The sequence below is a fragment of the Chlamydomonas reinhardtii genome, chromosome 1 (assembly GCF_000002595.2).
Source record: "Chlamydomonas reinhardtii strain CC-503 cw92 mt+ chromosome 1, whole genome shotgun sequence".
Taxonomy (NCBI): Eukaryota; Viridiplantae; Chlorophyta; class Chlorophyceae; order Chlamydomonadales; family Chlamydomonadaceae; genus Chlamydomonas; species Chlamydomonas reinhardtii.
Genome location: NC_057004.1, coordinates 7,668,846 through 7,686,055, shown reverse-complemented (window position 1 = coordinate 7,686,055; position 17,210 = coordinate 7,668,846). Strand labels below are relative to the sequence as shown.

At 64.0% G+C, this 17,210-nt stretch overlaps 6 protein-coding genes across 6 annotated transcripts in view; 2 read left to right on the top strand and 4 right to left on the bottom strand.

The window, feature by feature from the left end:
* CHLRE_01g055432v5 (uncharacterized protein) overlaps nt 1–2,484 on the bottom strand; it is a 9,682-nt gene extending 7,198 nt beyond the window's left edge. The window contains exons 1-2 of the mRNA XM_043059042.1: nt 387–2,484; nt 7–50 (exon numbers count right to left, since the gene is read on the bottom strand). Coding sequence (XP_042928956.1) covers nt 7–50; nt 387–2,237 — 1,895 coding nt within the window. The 5' untranslated portion in view covers nt 2,238–2,484. The remainder of the gene's footprint in view (nt 1–6; nt 51–386) is intronic.
* A 130-nt stretch (nt 2,485–2,614) lies between these two features.
* CHLRE_01g055428v5 (uncharacterized protein) lies at nt 2,615–6,126 on the top strand. Its single transcript, XM_001700180.2, has 4 exons — nt 2,615–2,892; nt 3,009–3,132; nt 3,530–3,684; nt 3,961–6,126. Exons 2-4 carry the CDS (start codon nt 3,069–3,071, stop codon nt 4,957–4,959), a joined length of 1,218 nt encoding a protein of 405 aa, XP_001700232.2. The 5' UTR covers nt 2,615–2,892; nt 3,009–3,068; the 3' UTR covers nt 4,960–6,126.
* A 306-nt stretch (nt 6,127–6,432) lies between these two features.
* CHLRE_01g055424v5 (uncharacterized protein) lies at nt 6,433–9,534 on the bottom strand. Its single transcript, XM_043059041.1, has 7 exons — nt 9,424–9,534; nt 9,250–9,322; nt 8,977–9,045; nt 8,601–8,650; nt 7,881–8,422; nt 7,499–7,651; nt 6,433–7,287 (listed from the first exon to the last, which is right to left on the bottom strand). Exons 1-5 carry the CDS (start codon nt 9,482–9,484, stop codon nt 8,202–8,204), a joined length of 474 nt encoding a protein of 157 aa, XP_042928955.1. The 5' UTR covers nt 9,485–9,534; the 3' UTR covers nt 6,433–7,287; nt 7,499–7,651; nt 7,881–8,201.
* Nucleotides 9,535–9,682: 148 nt separating this feature from the next.
* On the bottom strand, nt 9,683–13,614 carry CHLRE_01g055420v5 (uncharacterized protein). The gene is made up of 9 exons (XM_001700129.2): nt 13,261–13,614; nt 13,035–13,138; nt 12,732–12,950; nt 12,519–12,662; nt 12,244–12,456; nt 11,812–11,955; nt 11,424–11,594; nt 11,005–11,193; nt 9,683–10,757 (listed from the first exon to the last, which is right to left on the bottom strand). The coding sequence occupies exons 1-9, from the start codon at nt 13,337–13,339 to the stop codon at nt 10,584–10,586; spliced, it is 1,437 nt and encodes a 478-aa protein (XP_001700181.1). The 5' UTR covers nt 13,340–13,614; the 3' UTR covers nt 9,683–10,583.
* Nucleotides 13,615–13,797: 183 nt separating this feature from the next.
* CHLRE_01g055416v5 (U5 snRNP protein, DIM1 family) lies at nt 13,798–16,234 on the bottom strand. The gene is made up of 4 exons (XM_001700128.2): nt 15,961–16,234; nt 15,694–15,813; nt 15,303–15,439; nt 13,798–14,518 (listed from the first exon to the last, which is right to left on the bottom strand). Exons 2-4 carry the CDS (start codon nt 15,697–15,699, stop codon nt 14,347–14,349), a joined length of 315 nt encoding a protein of 104 aa, XP_001700180.2. The 5' UTR covers nt 15,700–15,813; nt 15,961–16,234; the 3' UTR covers nt 13,798–14,346.
* A 100-nt stretch (nt 16,235–16,334) lies between these two features.
* CHLRE_01g055412v5 (uncharacterized protein) overlaps nt 16,335–17,210 on the top strand; it is a 2,508-nt gene continuing 1,632 nt past the window's right edge. The window contains exons 1-2 of the mRNA XM_043059040.1: nt 16,335–16,658; nt 16,783–17,142. Coding sequence (XP_042928954.1) covers nt 16,524–16,658; nt 16,783–17,142 — 495 coding nt within the window. The 5' untranslated portion in view covers nt 16,335–16,523. The remainder of the gene's footprint in view (nt 16,659–16,782; nt 17,143–17,210) is intronic.

The window sequence follows — 17,210 nt, the reverse complement described above, 5'->3', positions numbered from 1 at the left end:
CGGAACGCCACGGACCGCGTCACGCGCCGGGTCACGGTGGCCAGCGCCACCTGGTGTGTGTGGGTGGGGGGGGAGGAGGGGGGGGGGACAGGGGGGCAGGGGGAGGTGAGGCAGGAGGGAGGGGTGGAGGAGTGGAGGGCAGGGGTGGAGGAGTGGAGGGAGAAGATGTGCTGAGGCTCCAAGAGCCCCCTCACCCAGCCTCTCTTGTTGCTCACTGAGAATGGTAACGCTAGTCTCCTCCCCCCCCGCACACACCTAGCACACCCACCCACCCACCCACCCTCACAATCACCAAACCCCCACCCAGCCACCCACGCCCAATACCACTCCCCCCACCCACCCTTTACCCCCCCCCACACACACGCGCGCGGACCCGCGCCCCCCACCTGGTAGTCCAGGTCTGCGGTGAACTGCAGCGCCAGCGCCGCGAACAGCGCCCCGCCCGCGAATATGGCCACGAACACCACCACGTGGATGGGGCGCAGCGAGAAGCCCGAGGCGGCGGCGGAGATGCCGGGGCTGGAGGAGGCGGAGGAGGAGGAGGGGCTGGGGGCAGAGGGTGGCGTCTGCGTGGAGGCCGCCGCGGTGGAGGCGGCGGGAGCGGGCGGGGAGGGGGAGGAGGGAGGAGAGGGAGAGGAGGCGGGTGCTGGTGCTGGTGATGCTGGTGCTGCTGGTGATGCTGCGGCGGCGGCCCCGCCTGCAGCTGGGGAGCCAGGAGGCGGCGACGGCGCGGGAGGGGCGGGCGCTGCTGAGGGCGAGGCGGCCGCGGCGGGCTGCGCCGAGGTGGTGGCCGGTGGTGCCGACGCCGCCGGTGGTGAGGCAGCGGCCGGGGCGGCAGCGGCAGGGGCCGTGGTGCCAGTGGTGCTGGCAGTGCCGGCGGGCGACGCGGCCGCAGAGCTGCCGGCTGGCGAGGACGGCGCCGACGCAGCGGCAGAGCCGGGCGAGGCGGGCGGAGCTGGTGCGGCCGCAGCCGCGGCGGCCGGCGCCGCTGCGGGTGAGCCGCCGGGTGAGGGCGGTGTGGCCGTGGCCGCGGCGGCTGCTGATGGCGCCTTGGTGGGTGTGGACGGTGCGGTGGCCCCCGAGGCAGCAGCGGCAGCAGACGCACTGGCGGCAACGGGAGCAGCGGCAGCAGGCGCGGACGCAGAAGGCGCCGCCTTTCCCGTTGCGGCCGTTGCGGCCGTTGCGGCCGCGGGTTGCGCGGGTGACGCCCCTGCCGCCGTTGATGTGGGCGGTGACGAGGACGTTGCGGCGGCAGGTGCAGGTGCGGGTGCGGGCGGAGGTGCGGCGGCCGCTGCTGAGGGCCCCGCCGCCGATGCGGAGGGCGCTGAGGACGCAGTCGTACCAGCGGCGCCGGCTGTCCCATTGCCGCCTGCCGCCGGCGCAGCCCCGACGGGTCCCGCAGCGGCCGCGGGTGGCGGCGCCGCCGAGGCCGTGGCTGGCCCCGGCGATGCAGGCGAGGTTGGGGGCGACGGCCGCCCAGGCGACGCGGCCGCCGCCACCGCAATTGTCGCAGCAGCGGCAGACGGGGTCGCTGCATGCGTGGGTGCGGCGACGGGAGCGGCGGCGGCGGCGCGGCCGGACGTCCCAGCCGGCGCCGCTGATGGCGCTGCTGCTGCCGAGGGTGATGCCTCACCCGCTCCCCCGAGTTGCGTGGCGGCGGCTGCGACTGGCGTAGCAGCTGCTGCCAATGGCGCCGCCGATGTTGACGGACCAGGCGCCGCCGCAGCTCCTGTCGTTGCCGCTTGGGATGGCGCAGTGGGCGCTGCGGTGCTCGCCTCCCCTGCTACCCCCCCTGCTGACGCTGCAGGTGAGGGGTTGGCATGCGTGGCAGCAGCTTGCGGTGTGGGCGGTGTCGCGGCCGCACCGGAGCCGGAGCCGGAGCCAGAGCCGGAGCCGGAGGCATGCGAATGAGCAGCGCTGAGGCTGCTGACCTGTATCACGGCTGAAGGCTCGCTGGTGGGAGGGACAGCGGCGGTGGCAAGTGCGGGGGAACCGGGCTTATGTGGCAGCGCTGGGTTGTGCGCGTTCCCGCTTCGGCCTGTCAAAGGCAAATCGCTCGCTGCAGTCCCTGTTGCGGTGGTAGTGCTGCTAGTGGCGCTGCCTGGTGCTGCTGTTGTAGGGACAACACGCACGAGGCGCCCAGCGCGAGAGCCAGCCTGAAAATGCGGTTGCGACCGTAGCAGCGCAGCTCGCCGGCAAGGAGCCGGCAGCTCGCCCAGCAGGCATGCCTGCTTCATAGCTACACCGGAAGAGGCCCACAGGCACCTCACGGCAGTCCGGTCAAAACAGCGTGTCCATTCTGCAGCGCTGTCCCCTGCGAGCCTGAAGCCACCAATTTGCCGGCTTCGACTAAAATAGGTTCCTATGTCAACTTGTCACTGGGGCAATTGAGCAATGCAGGCAGCTGGTTCAAGAGGTGTAGTCTCGGCGTGACAGTTCTGACACGAGAGCACTGGGCCCAGAGCTAAACAGTATGCTTTAGTGGAGTAATGTAATGCTGGTTCGCGGTACGCGGTGCCAGTGGTGTGGAGGTGCTGCCAGGCGTGTAAACTTGCCGCGATGGAGGAGCCCATGTTTCAACTCCTCGTGAGAGGCAGGCATACGTCAACCGCACCAAACGACGCATCCAATTTTATGTGAATTCCCCGATACACGATTCTGTTGTTTGACTTCTGTGGCAGGTTGCGAACGTCCTTCTAAGCGGTCTTGGGCCCACACCTTGCTCGCTTCTCTGTGCCAGGGCTTTTTATTATGCTTCCAATGATGTAGCATCCTGTAGAATCATATAGAATGGCAGAACCCGAGCTTCCAGCGACGCTGAAGAAGGACTTATCACAAGTGAACGCAGACCTATACACAGCCGTATCCTTATGGCTCAGAAAGCATGGAAAGGTCGGTTGCTGGCAGGGCCCTGACAGGTTTCGGGACGCGCCGCGGCAGCCCTACTAGTAGGTCACGCTGGCACTCGGTTGACGTGCCATTGGTTTGCGCTCTCCTCCGATGTACAGGGCATCAAACCAAAACTTTCGGACGAACAGAAGCAGCAGCTGAAGGAATGCTTCGAGCTGATGGATCAGGACGGGTCTGGGGCCATCGACGCTGAGGAGCTTGGCGCGGCATTCAAGCTTTTAGGTGGGTCGGCTGGAGGTTGGGATAGGGGCAATTGCACAAGTAAACGCGGCGCGGGGCCTTACTGGGGGCATCGCCAGGCGGGGGGCGACGGCGAGAGTGAGCATCCACAGACGTGGACACACGCGGCGGAGGACGCACGCAACTGCTCGGAGACGCCGCTGTGCTAGAGAACCGCACGTTGAACAATCTTGGGGTTTACCTGGCCCGCGGGGCAAGGCAGCTGAATGCCGGCAGGAAGCACCCCGCCGCCGTCAGTTGGTGCTGACTGCCGTTACGGGACAGCAACGATGGCAAAGCGTTGGCATTTGCGAGCCCCAAGCCTCCATTTCCACCATAATTGTCAACCCCGTAAGCTTGCCAATAGAAATGTTGCATGTATTTTATTTTATGACTGCAGGCATCCGCATGAAGCGCGCTGAGCTGTCTGCGCTGCTTGCTGAGGTGGACCATGACGGCAGCGGCGAGGTTGAGTACCCCGAGTTCTTGGAGATTATGACCGTCACGCTTCAGCGCCTGGCCGAGGAGGAGGGCAGCGAGAAGAACGAGGGACAGGTGGGGCGGGCGGCGATGGGAGGAAGCGGGGCGGCGGATGGGAGGAAGGCGGGGACGGTGGCTTAAGTCGTTATGAAATGGCAAGATGTAAAAGCAGGACTTTGTTCCCATGCGTTCCGTCTGGGCTCTTCCAGAAGCCAGGGATGATGCCACAAACAAATGGCTAGCTGCTAGCAACAGAGCCTCATTGGCTGTGCGTTCCGTTTCGGCCGGTTGGAGCCCTGTAGTCTTCAAACCCAACCCAGCCTCAACCCGATCCGCCCCCCCCCCCCGCAGGTGCCCTTCGCGCTCATGGCCACCGCCTACCGGCGCAAGCGGCTGATGGAGGGCATCATCAACGGCGACAAGGAGGTGCAGGCGCAGATCCAGCAGATCAGCGACAAGGCCAACCTGGAGGCGCTGCAGGCCACCAAGGCCGCGGAGGTGGAGGCGCTCAGAGCCAAGGCGGCGGCGGCAGCCGAAGGCGGCGCCTCCGGCGGCGGAGCCGCCGCCGGCGTGGCCGGCGTAGCCCTGCCGGGCCGCACGCCTAGCGGCCGGCCGCTCCGCCGGTTGGGCCAGGTGGACCCGCTGAAGGGGCCGCTGCTGGACACGCTGGGGCCGGATGAGCGGCGCATCGTGAACTCGCTGGCGTCCAAGGTGCCGGCGGCCAGCAGCCGCGCGCCGCCGCCGCCGCTCAACCTGCTGGGCAGCACGCGCCCCTACGGCCACTTCGCCAACTCGCCCACGCACCGGCAGCTGATGGAGCAGCCGCAGCTGCTGGACCTGCGCTTCGTGCACAGCAGCACCATCCGCCTGCCGGCCGGCGCCACGGGGCCGGCTCGCAGCATGAGCGGCACCACCTCGCTCAACGGGATGGGCATGGGGCCGGGCGGAGGCGGGGCCATGGAGCGGACCAGCGCAGGGGCAGGGATGGGCGGGGGAGGCGGAGGCGGAGGCGGAGGCACCGCGTTCGGGCGGCGGACGGCAGGCGCGTCGGGGGCGGGGGTGGGCAGTTTCGGCGGCGCGGGGCAAGGGTCAGGCGGCGGCGGAGGGGGCCGGATGTTGACGCCGCCCATGAGCTTGTCGGGGGCGGCGCAGTGGGGCGCGGCGCTGATGCCCTCCTCCTCGCTCAACAGCCCGGGGCGGGGCGGGCCGCGTGCGGACGCCGGCGAGCAGCTGCCGCAGCTGCGTTACGAGGGCGGCGGCGTGCCGTACGGCGGCGGCGCCAAACTGCCCATGGGCGTGCGGCTGGGCACCGCCACGTCGGGGCCGCACGACCGCGTGGCGCGCAGCTGAGCGCCGAGGGGAGCGGAGGGCACAGGGCAGTGGGCTGGAAGGAAAGGCGGGTTGGCAGCCCTGCCGCACCCCTGCCGCGCCTGCGCATGCCCCGGCGGCTGAGACACAAGAGCCCCCTCCCCTCCCCCGCGTGTGTGTGTGTGCGGCAGGGGCTTGGGCCTAGCCAGCCGGGCTGTGAGCACAGCAGCTCGTGTGGCGGGGGGCGGCAGGGGCGGAGTACCATAGGACGTAGCTATGGGAGTGTGGGGACAGGGAGCAAGGCTGGAGGGGTAGGTGGGTTAGGAACACATAGTTTGAGCTATACGGCTGAGACTGAACGAAACAGAACTGGTGCATACCGTTTGAACTGAATCCATTCATTCATCTACCATGGCAGGAGCTCCCGTGCGCCCCGGAGCAGTTGTCCGGGCATCCTGATGATGACATAGACAGCACGTGCGGTGCATGAGGCTGCGTGATGTTGGGAGTGCGTGTGACCGTGTGTGGTTCATACAACTCTCCGGTTGCTGCGCTGCCCGCCAGGTTGCTCTTTGCGCAGCGGCTGTGCGAGTATGGTGCAAGCGGTCTTCAGTAACCGGCGGTGCAAAAGTGGCGTGCGGGACGGAAGTGGCGTTTCCTGGGTGCTGCAAGTCTGTGACTGGGCGCAAGGCGGGCGGATGAGTAGTGTACTCAGGGGCAAGCATGCATGCTCGGTGTGTAGGTTGAAGCAGTTAGGTGTTGCGATATCGGCAGGTGCTGTCATGCTGATGCGAGGACTACTGATTGTGTCGGGCTTCAGTAGTGGGATAGCAAGAGGGGTGATCGTGTGCCCCGCGGCCGCCGCATGACGCACAGGTGCGCACGTGCGGGCACGCCCATGTGTGTGTGCGTGATCGCGTGATCGCACACGGAAAGCACATGGGAACGTGTACGTGTGTACATGGTAGAGTTTTTTTGCGAAGCGTGTGTGTACATGCGGGTTGACGTGCGGGAGTATAGCTGTATAGGTTGTGTGTACCGACGTGCGTTAGCGGCTGGCTGGCCGGCCTTTCCTAAATCCCCGAAAGCCGTAAGCTGCATCCCGGGGCGGCATCCGGCATTGTCTTGTGTGACAACGAGTGTCGTAGCTCCACGCGCGCAGTGCACTGCATTGTTCACCATGTCCAAGACCTGTAATCCAATGCCAAGAAGTCCCAATGCTCCCTCCGTGGTCAATGGATCCCGAAAGCCATCAGCGGCGGCAGCACGGAATGGCGTGGCGTCAGTGTGTCACTGAAGTTGAGGGAGCCACAAGCCGCAGGCGCCTTCCTAGCACAGCACGCACAGCTGCTCGGGAGCTGTAGCATCCGTCAGGGCCGTCTCCCGGGCCGCTAGCGTCTAATGCAAGGGCTGTGTTTCAAGATTGGTTCGGTGCGTGCCGCCGTGCACACAAGCGCCGCTAGCGACCGGCAGCTGCCGCGCTGTCGTAGGCAGCTTCAGGCCTTCAGCACGGCTGTCTCCTTATTTGTCGACAAGCAGCTCCGCCAGCAAACGCTGCGATCCCGCCCGAGGTCTGTACAATCAGTCTAGTTATGATAGTACCGTACGGTATGGTAGGGACTGCGTCCTTCGTTGCCTCCGGCGCTTCCCTGCACTGCGGTGCCGGGCTCAGGGACCCGTGCCTGCACTACAGCCCTGGAGCCCAGCATCCCGCGTCCCTTCACCCCCAGGAGATACGCCTTCCTGCAGGTGCGATGCGGCTCTGCCTCGCGACCAGCTGCTGCAGGCGCTACCGCAGCACGGCCCATCCCTGGCCGCCGTTACTGACCAGGCTGCCACCCGCCCCCAATGCGGTAAGTGTATAGAACACCATGTCGTATTGTCGTGGCTTCATGCCGGGCCCCTGAGCCCACGCACAGAGGCTACTGACCCGGTGCCCGCCGCTCGGCCCATGCAGCGCACGCTCCCGCATGCTTGGCACGAATGCCAGCAGGAGTAGCAGGGAAAGCTACTACTGGTACCTCCAGCACGCCAGTCCAACTCAACGCTTTCCCACGGTTTTTGTCCCTTCTCCGGACTATCGGCCAGAGGGCTTTTACGGAAACAATGTACTGCAAAAACCACAACATCAACTCTTTCACGCTTGCGGAACCACTTGGCGACTCGTTAGCGGAGTGCAGCATTTACCCACACATGCGCTTTGAGGCTTCGAGTCTGCAGCCCTGCGCTAGCGAACCACTCCCCAGCCATGCCAAGGCACCGGCCCCGCCAACAGCAGGCAGGGCTACCCACAGCAGCCGAGGCCCACGACTTGCAGCTTCCAGCCCCTTGGCCCCTCCATGCGCGCACATCACTACCGCCGAAAGGCGCCTGTGGGTGCGAAGGCGTAGGCAGGGCGGGGTTTGGTGGGGTGTTTTAAGGATACGCCCGGGCTTCTGAAAGGGCCCAGACGGAACGCACGTGAAAGAAAGCCCTGCTTCTTGCGGCTTGCTATTTCATTACGACGTAAAACTTATCCTCTTCATTATTCCCCTTCCTCCCATCCGCCGCCCCGCTTCCTCCCGTCCGCCGCCCGCCCCACCTGTCCCTCGTTCTTCTCGCTGCCCTCCTCCTCGGCCAGGCGCTGCAGCATGACGGTCATAATCTCCAAGAACTCGGGATACTGTACCTCGCCATTGCCGTCGTGGTCCACCTCAGCAAGCAGCGCAGACAGCTAAGCGCTTCATGCGGATGCCTGCAGGGTCATTATGGGGTGCAGGGTCATGGGGTGGCGTACGGGCGGCATGTGTGTTGCCGTCGGCGGTGGCGGCGACGGCTTCAGGCCGCTTGGGGAATAGGCACGCCGACAGGCGGGGCCAGGCGTGTGCCTCACGCGTGCTCCTGTCTGTCTCGCGTGCCCAACGGCCAGTGCCCACTGCAACCACCCATCGCTATGCTTGCCTGCCTGCAAACCGGTTACCTACCTGCACGCCTCAGCCGGTGCCATGTGCGCCGCCGCAGTGCTGCCATCAGCGCGCGCACTTGTCGGCCTGCCGCGGCCTTCCCCTCTCCGCTGCAGCTCCATCTGTCGGGCACCTGCCGACACACCGTCCACTGCCAACACCAGCACTGGCACCGGCACCCCAGCAACGGCACCGCGTCATGCCACCGGCACCGGCATCCCAGGCAGCAGCGGCATCCCGACGCAGGGCCGAGCTCCTGCCGTCGCCCATTGGCGTGGCTCTCTGGCGTGCTGCTGCCAGCCAGATGTACCGCCGCACACTCCAGCTACAGCCTCACGGGCGTTAGCGGCTAGCGCTGGTGCCGCCCGTGGCGGGTACGGATGCTTCTGCGGCGGCTGCGGCTGCGGCTGTCGCTGTGGCTGGGGTTGAGGCAACGGCCCCGCCGCCAAACAGATGGCGGCTGACTATGTCGGGCGGGATGTGGCACAGCGGCGGCACGGCGTGGGTTGTGGGCTGCGTGTAGCCACGGAGGCCCACGCGCTCAGCAGACTTGCATCGGGCGTCTGCAAACGAGGAGCGCGCAGGCGAGGTGAGGGCAGGATGAGGGAAGTACCGTCTTCAAGCACTCTAAGCACCTACGGCCACGGACTGCATCCATTCCCCACGGCCGGCTCCTCTTGCTGCAGCACCCTCACCCTGGTACGGCGCCCCGCTCCGCCTGCCCCTCCCGCTTGCCCCCACCTGCCAGGTTGCGGCTGTCAGACAGCGGCGGCACACGCGTCATGTTGAGCCTGTGTGGCAGTGACGGTGGTGGTGGGGTTGGTGGTGGTGGGGTTGGTGGTATCCCAAAGCCCAAGATTAATGAAAAGGAAAACCCGACGGTGGCAGCAGTCAAGCACGGCACGTGCCAGGGTGCACCGTGACCGGGGTGCGGGCGCCAGCTTTGAGCCCACTGGCAGTGGGCACGTGTCATCTCATCATACAACCCGTGCGCATGTGGTCTGGCGCGAGCGGTGCGATGCAAGGGGACCGGCCATGCAGTGTGCGGGACGGTGTGGAGTGTGGACCACCTGCCAGCGCTGCATATGCGCATGCGTGTGTGGGAGGCCCCACCCACCCCTCATACACCCAGTAGCCCCACACGATGGCCAGTGTCAGCCAGGCGGGTCCCGCCACCGCCCAGTACCTGTGCAGGTCAGGCCAGGGCAGGTCGGGGCGGGGCAGGCAGGCCAGGGGATTTCAGGGCGAGGCGGGGAAGGGAAGGGTACAGGACAACACACTGGCTTGGGCAGGTGGCATGTGGGTCCCTTCTTGTCATGTCGCTTTCATATGGGTGATGTCAGCAGGTAGTTGCAGGCGCCAGGCACGCAGTAGTGTCGGGGCTGCTCACTTGGAGGGGTAATAGGTAATCCCGAGCTCTTGCAGGTAGGCCTCCGGAATGAACAGCCAGAGCAGGAAGGCCACTGCGGAGGGGTGCGCGGGAGAAACGCGCAACCGGGCGCAATGTTTGGAGGCTACTACTGACACCAGCTGATACATCAGTTGCTGCTGAGTATTAGCTCACAATATGCGACTCGCACTGCGAGCATAAGGGCAAAGCCCCGAACTTCCACATCTCCCGCCATTCTATTTCGCCTCACTCGACTATGCCGAAACAATCTTGTAACTTTACATAGGCTTTAGAAATATTTTGTGCGATTATAATGTGCTTAGTTGTGCTGACTATCTCAGTCCGCTGCCATCGGTGATCCCGCACCGGCACACTGTGCCGACACACTCTCATCCCGGGCCTTCGCTCGTGATGGAACATGGCAAGGGGCAGGAAAGCGTAGTCCCGGGCCTTCGCTGGCATCGGCTGATGCCCCTCATCTCAGCACTGGCGCAGGTTGGAGCCTGGAAGGGTTCTCTGCTCTAGGGCTAGCCTCAGGCGCAGAAGCTCTACGGTCACCCATGGGCCATGGCCTCTTCCTCCTGCTCATCATATGGGTACAACGCGCCTGCGGCTGGCATACTACCGCGCGCTCTGAACGGCATGTTACAGCCCATGCCTCTTGCAATCCTTCTACCATCGCTGCGCCATCAGCCCTTTCATTCAAGGACGTCGTCGCCATGAATCCTGCTAGTCCGTCCGCCTGTCGATTCGCCCTTCGCTCCCGCCCGCTCTCACTGCCCTAAGCAGGTACAGCCGCCAGCGTCCAGTTCCTCGAATCTTGCGTGGCCTGCTAAGAGCCTGTCTTAGTAGGTCACGAAGCGCGCGTGCTAGCACTACCTTGCACAACTGTTGTGCACATGACCGCCACGACCAAAACGCACCTAATCGCAGGTGCTGTGCAAAGCGGCCGTTTTCCTTGCCTTCGCGTACTCCATCTCCGACAAAGTTTACCCCACCTGCCACGTCTCCGTTGCACACCGGTACTCCACACCGCACCCTGTAAAACGCACTTTGCCCAGGTACACGACAACGACGACTCACAAGCTTATATACCGTGAACCGCAGGGTGCCCGCTTGAGCCGCGCGAAAGTAGTTTCGACTCCTATGATTGTCACCAAGTTACCACCCACCTCACAACACACATTTAAAAGTCCCGAGAGCACGTGGCGATACAAAACCCCCACGCCGCGCGCCATAGAACGCCCACGCACACATCCTACACCCCATGCCTCTGCTTCTGCTTACTCTGCTGACCCTACTGCTATGGCTTGCTCCAGCTGCAGCGCCACGCCTTACGCGCAGTACATGTAGAGCGAGTTGGACGCGGCCGCCGCCACCACGTTGGCCTCCGGGTGCCACGCCAGGTGCAGCAGCTTGGAGGCGTAGTCCGTGCCCGACTCCGACTGCTCGTTTGCCCGCCCCCCCTTGCTGGGCCCGTTCTTGTTGCGGATGGCGAACCGGTTTGTCTGCAGGTACCGAGGTGCGGCAGAGGGAAACAGGGCATGCCAGTTAGCCATGGTGGTAGGGAGAGGAGGGCGACACGACACACCAGGCCGCACAACCCTTTGTATGTCGCCTTCCCATACTTCAACGTAGTCAGTCGCCTTCCATAGCAACAACAAGGACACGCCTATCCCAAACTCAGGCGTAAAGCGCTCGCTTTCGGCACATGCTCTTCACGGAACGCAGCCCGTTGCATGAATGACCACCCACCTTGGCCGGCTGCTGCAGGCGCTTCCGCATCGGGTCGCGCGACGCTTCAAGCGTCAGGTCCGCGCCGTTCCAGGCGCCGAACACACGGAACAGGTTGTTGTACGAGCCAGTCGCGATCGCGTCGCCGCGGCCGCTCATGCAGCAGTCGAACTTATCGAAGATCGAGTCGTTCTCATACAGGTCGCACAACTGCGCGAGAGCAAAACCGGCGGTGACAGGTCAACGCCATCACCAACCAAAGTCCACGTATTGATCACACGCCACAGCTAGTAAGGCTTGTTCAAGATGCTCTGCTGCCCGGCTGCAGCCGAAACCCTCGCTCCCCGACGACGCTCCGAACCCTCCTTGTGCTGGTTCAATTCTCCGGCGCACTTGCGCATGGCACCCAGTGTGCATACCACCCCAGCCGCCGCCCTTACCCGCGCGCGCAGGTGCTCGTGCACGTTGTAGGTGGCAACGGGCGCGTTCTCCTTCGCCAGGTCCCACAGCTTCAACGTCATGTAGTCCCTGCTCAGGATGTATCGCCCATCCCGGCTGAATGTGATGTCGCTGATGCTGGCGATGATCTCCGAGAAGAACGACTTGTTCGCCTGTGCATTCGAAGTGTAGGGTTGCGTGCGTGAAAACGATTGTGTCCCGACATGGGCCAGCCACTGACAGGTGGCATGTCCAGCCATGCTCCCCAGGCATGCGCACTGGGTTCCCACAAGGGCCCAGCATACCCACGCCGGCATCCCGGTGGACCAGCGCCCAACAGCGCCCGCGCTGCCTTGCCCTGCCAGGCTGCGTCCCCCTGCGGCGGCGCACCTGGGACTCCTGCTCCTCAAACGCTTTCGAGTGCCGGTCGCACAGCGCCGCGTTGCGCATGTCCGCCAGCCGAATGCATCCCTTGCTGCTGCTGTAGGCGAAAACGTTGCAGTGCTGCGGGTGGAACTCCGCCGAGGTGATGACCTGCGCAGGACATGCACATAGAGCTCGTTTCCTCCGTCCGTCCGAGTACAATACCCAGTAGTGGTCTGAATACCCCCGCTGCTGAAATAGGGGTTGCGGCTGAGGCGGGGCTCGTCTTCTGCAAGTGGCGGGCGCCGCGGCGTGCCGTCCCGGCAGCCTGACGGCACTCCCGCTTGCCACCCCTCCCCGCGACATTGGAGCTGCTAGAAACCATAACGCTAATTGCAAAGCCCCCCTTCCCCGCGGATCATAGAGCACAAAACGCAAGCTGGCGGGCGACATGCGCACCTCCGTCAGGTCCTCCATGTTCGCCGGCTTGATGTCCACGATGTTGAAGCTCTGCTCAGTAATCTCCAGGTTCCACAGGTTGATTCTCAAGTCGTCTGCCGACAGGAACGTCTGCTGGTCGCTGTTCACGGAGATCGAGTTGATGTGGTATGTGTGCGCGTTCGCGAACACGCGCTTGCAGCGAGCCGCTAGGAGCACCTCCGTGCTGGTCACCTGCAAATGTAAAACCGCGGTCAGGCCGGCTCGAGACTGGAGTGGCGCGCGCCAGAACGCACCCGGGGCAGGCGCAGCGGCTGCGTCAGGCGCAGCGAGACCGGGCTGTTCGCCAGCGCGTTGGGCCGGGGCGAGTTGGCCGTGCCACCGTTGTTCCGGCCTTCCAAGTTGAAGTTCGACAGGCATGACACCTTCTTCTCGTAGACCTGCACGCAAACCCCAGCGAACGTGAGCAATGCGCATGCGGGCCAGCCCAGACCGAACCCAAACCTCACCTTCCATAGCTTCACGGTCTTGTCGTTGGTGGACAACAGCATCCGCGTGTTGTTTGAGCTCCGGCACCACCGGACCTTGTTGATTTTCTCCTCAATTTCCAGCGATTTAAGGTAGTCGAACTCCGGCTCGTGCGACTGGAACTCCGTCATGTACCGATACTCAAACGATGCTCCACGTGGCAGAGGCGGAGGAGCCCGCTGGTCCATGCCCGGCCCGCGCTGTGAGGCGCAGTGGCGAGACTCAGCAACGGAGCAACACGCATGTGCGGCCGCCTGCAGCACCCAAACCCCGTCCCGACCCACCACATGCGGGTTGACTCGCTCAAATAGCACCACACGGCCTCCCCGGTCGCCGGTAGCCAGGTGCAGGCCATCATAGTCGAACTCCACGGCCGAGATGATGTCGGCTGCAAAGGAGAGCGCATGTGCCGTTAATCCGCATGCCCGCCTACTCTAATGCAGCCATAAGAAGTCCCGGTAGCGCAGCGTGGTGCTGCTTGCGGGCCTTGCCGCAACTGAGAGGCCTTACCCTCCTGGATGTCCTCGCCAGGCGTCCGCTCGCCGAAGCATTGCAGGAACTGCCACTCCGAGGTTGAAGAGGACGCCATGGCTGATAATACTAGATCACGCGCTTTTCTGCCTTTGGTCTCGCGTCGGGAGTCTCAGTTCCTCATTCTCTGTCCGCTGGCCCTCTACGCCTAGCTCCACCTAGCCAGCACTCCCCACCGCTGCTGTGCTTCACTGTAAGCACACCAGGTCTGGGGGCGTCAACTGGCAAGGGCTAAGACAAACCCCCGCGACGAACACAGAGCGTAGCGATCGTCGACGTCAAGTCTCGCTTCTAGGTCGTGAGTACTGTCCAGGTGAGTCTACCTACGCGGGGTTTGACTACTGAATTTGTATTATGTCTGTGCTAGTCCCTCACGCGGGCGGAGCAGAGCGGGCTCCTGCATGGTGCATGCAGAAACAGGTACTCCCGCGCATCATTGCGCCATCCCACTGTGGTTCTGAGTTTAAAACATAACCTCGCGCATAATAATGCTGAGGTTTGTCCACCCTGCGCGCTGCTTGGAGTAAGTTACAGACGCTCAGCGCCACAGACACCACGCACACGAAGTAGCATTGAGCACGCGTAGATATTACTTGTTATGTGACACTGGGCTCCTGTTCCGGGCTTCGAAACCTTGCCTTGCGGCATGTGCATGTCGTCGCCCCCAACGCCGCAACGCGTTGCCGTTCATGCAGCTCCCAATCGAACGGAAATTGCAATACCTTACCGGGTTACAAGCCGGCCTGCACTTTGGACAAAGTTGGAGTGCCCAGTCATCGCACCACTCAGACTAACCGCCCCGCCTTTCCACGTCTGCCACTCCCCCATCCTGCCCCTTTCTCTGCTGGTAGCCTGTGCCCGGGCTCACACATAGTATGACTCACATCACACCAAAACTGCTCCGTCCTGCGCCAAAGCAAATCCACAACCCATAGCCCTGTCTATACCGCACCGCAAATCGACCGCATACCGCGCCAGGCACCTGACCGCCCGCCACCCGCTGCCGCAACCCAAACCCTCGCACCGTGCGAGGCGCCCCGCCGCCCGCCACGGGCCGTCTCTGCCTCAGTAGCGGTACTTGGTCGAGTAGTCCTTTGGCGACACGACCAGACCTCGCCCCTTACGCGCGCCGCGGTACACCACCTCCACAATGTCGATGAACTCTTGCTTGTCTGTCATGGGCCAGTTGATCTTGTTGTTGTTACCCGTGCCCAGATCAATCATAATGTGCTTATTCCTGTCGCGCGCAAGGTGAGGTGGGAAGCGGTGTGTCAGTGATGCAACAGGTGGCACCCACCCATCCCCCCCCCCCCCCCACACACACACACACACAGCAATGTGCCGCTGGGCAACGGGCAGAGACAGCCCGGGGCAGGCACGCAGGATCCGAGTACCGGTCCAACCGCAGCTGCACATGGTTGGAGTCCATGCCGCTAGCTCCTTACGCCCAGCATCCTCCGAACACGGCAGCCACACCGTGTGGCCGGCTTGTGCCCAAACGACACAGGGTTGAGCCGCTGCAGGCCCTAGGCCATTCGGTCTCGTGGCTTCACCTGCTCTTCCCAGCCCCTGCGTTTCCCCGTTCCCGCCCTTCCCCGCCCCTGCTCTTCCCCGCCACACCTCTACATCCCCGCTCCACTTCGTCCCCAACATACCGCGCAATTAGCAGCCATACACCACTGGCCCTCCCCCCAGTCCCCCTCCCTCCGGTCCTTCCCCTCTCCGCCCTGCTAGCTTCAGGATCAGTGTTGACGGGTGCTAGTCTGTACGATAAGCACTCATATACCTAAGCCTAACGACGGGGAGTAATCGGCCCCACCGGGTCAGCGCTGTTCCCTTACGTCGCTTACGCTAAGTTCAACCAACAGGCGTGACTGCCCCACGCCCCACTCCGCCGCCCACCCCCTTCCTTCTCCCCACAGCGCAGCGCACTGCGCTTAGGGGTGGTTTTGAGGCTTTCGTAGTCCCCACCATCTTCCCCCTCCCCCTCCCCCCGCGCCATCACTCTCTCCTGCTCGCACCTGAAGAAGAACATGATGGTGCACGGGTCGTACAGCTCGTACATGGTGTTGAAGTCGGGCACCTCGGAGATGTCCACCAGATAGGTGCACGCGAAGTTCTTGATCTGGTCCGCCACGCCAGCCAGCACCTCGTCCATCTGGTGATGGTGGTGGTGGGCAGGGGGGAAGGAGACGAAGGGGGGCGTGGAAACATGCCTGATCCTGATTGAGCCGGACGTCTGCGCCAACATTTGCAGGCACATTATCCAGAGATACATAGACACTGCATAGGCACGGCGCCCCACCCACCCACCCACCCATCCACCCACCCCACACGTACAAGACCATTCCCTGGCCGTCACGCTCCCTCTTCCTCCTGACCTCCACCCCCCGCACCGCGGTCCGCGCGCACCTGCATGCAGTTGGGCTCCCAGTCGTGCCCGAAGCGGATGATGACCACACGGTCCTCCTCCGCCAGGATGGCCTGATCCACCGCATAGCCGCTGCGCAAGTGGGGCAGCAGGTACGACATCTGCAGGGGACGTGGGGCGGGAGGGGTTGGACAGGGAGAAAGAGGGGAGGAGCGGAGGAGGGCGGGGGGCGTCAGCGGGTGGGGTGCTGTGGGGGCCAGTGGCGGGAGAGTTGGGCGCCCGCAACCCCGCAATATCCCGCTAGTTACCTTTGTTGTGCTAGTGAGCTAAGCGGTGGTTCTGCTGGAATGTGCACCCCGCAGCGACGCCCCGCCCACGCTGAGTTTCCAGATGCTGCTGTGCTGCTGCGCCTACGCCCGCCGTCCGCGTTGAGGAGCGCCCTTGTTTACAAAGCTTGTGACTTGTATTGTTTGATATATGCAATAGCACACGACGTAAGCCGGCGGTCAGAGCAAGAACGAGAACCCAAACTGGCCAATTTCAGCGGCAAGGCTGTCAAACTATTGTCCAAAGATGTAAGAATACGTAGGCAAGAGTTATGCGATAAAGGGCAACTAAACTTGCAATGGAAAGGACATGTTGGACAGCTGATTGAGTGATTGCAGAGCTTCAGTCTCCACTCCTGGACCGCGCTGTCGCTGCAAACATACCGACAAACTGGCAGATACTGCACAAGTGAGCAGAAGTGAACGTGCTTAGCCTACTTGTGCCTTGACTCGTTCCAGCGAAGCCCTTCTCAGTTCAGTTGTTTGCTTGATTCGCAGCGCGCATCGCTGCGTGACCGGCGCTGTGCCGCTTCTAGCTAGTTAGCATGAAGACTCTTAAATGCGGCCACGGAGAGCTTCGCGCCCACAAGAGCGCGTGGAGGGGCGTGCAGTGGAGCTGGTCACAGGTGCTGCCAGCCACTCGGCCCAGGCAGCGCACGACTGTGGCCTCCACGCCGGAGGTGCGGTCTCCCCTTTCTGGCGCGCGCCCACTCCCCACTGCCGTCACCTCCTGCCACCTACCAAGTGCAACCCGCGCCTCCTGATTCACAACGACAATTCCTGCGATCTCCCTGAATCCCGCAGACGCCCGGTCCTGCCAGCACCAGCACCAGCACCACCAGCAGCCCCGCTCCGGCCACCTCCACCTACGACCCCGCCGCCACCGCCTCCCTCCTGGACGCCGTACTGCCCACGCCACCAGCCGCCACAACAACCCGACCCACATCGCCCGCCACCTCCAGCACCCCTCCAGTCCCCGACCCAGCCGACCTTCCGTCCCTAGTCACGGAGCTGGACAGGTTGCTGGCGGCCGCCGCCAGCGGGGAGGAGGGCGGCGGCGAGCCGGGCGCGGCGGCCAGCCGGCAGGCGGAGGCGGCGGCGGTGGCGCTGGCGGCGCGGGGCGCGGAGCTGGGCCTGCTGCGCGGCTACGGGTCGGCGCGGGCGGTGCCCAAGCGCAACTACACACTGGAGGAGCTGCGGCTGAACCGCATTGAGCCGGAGAAGCTGCTCAG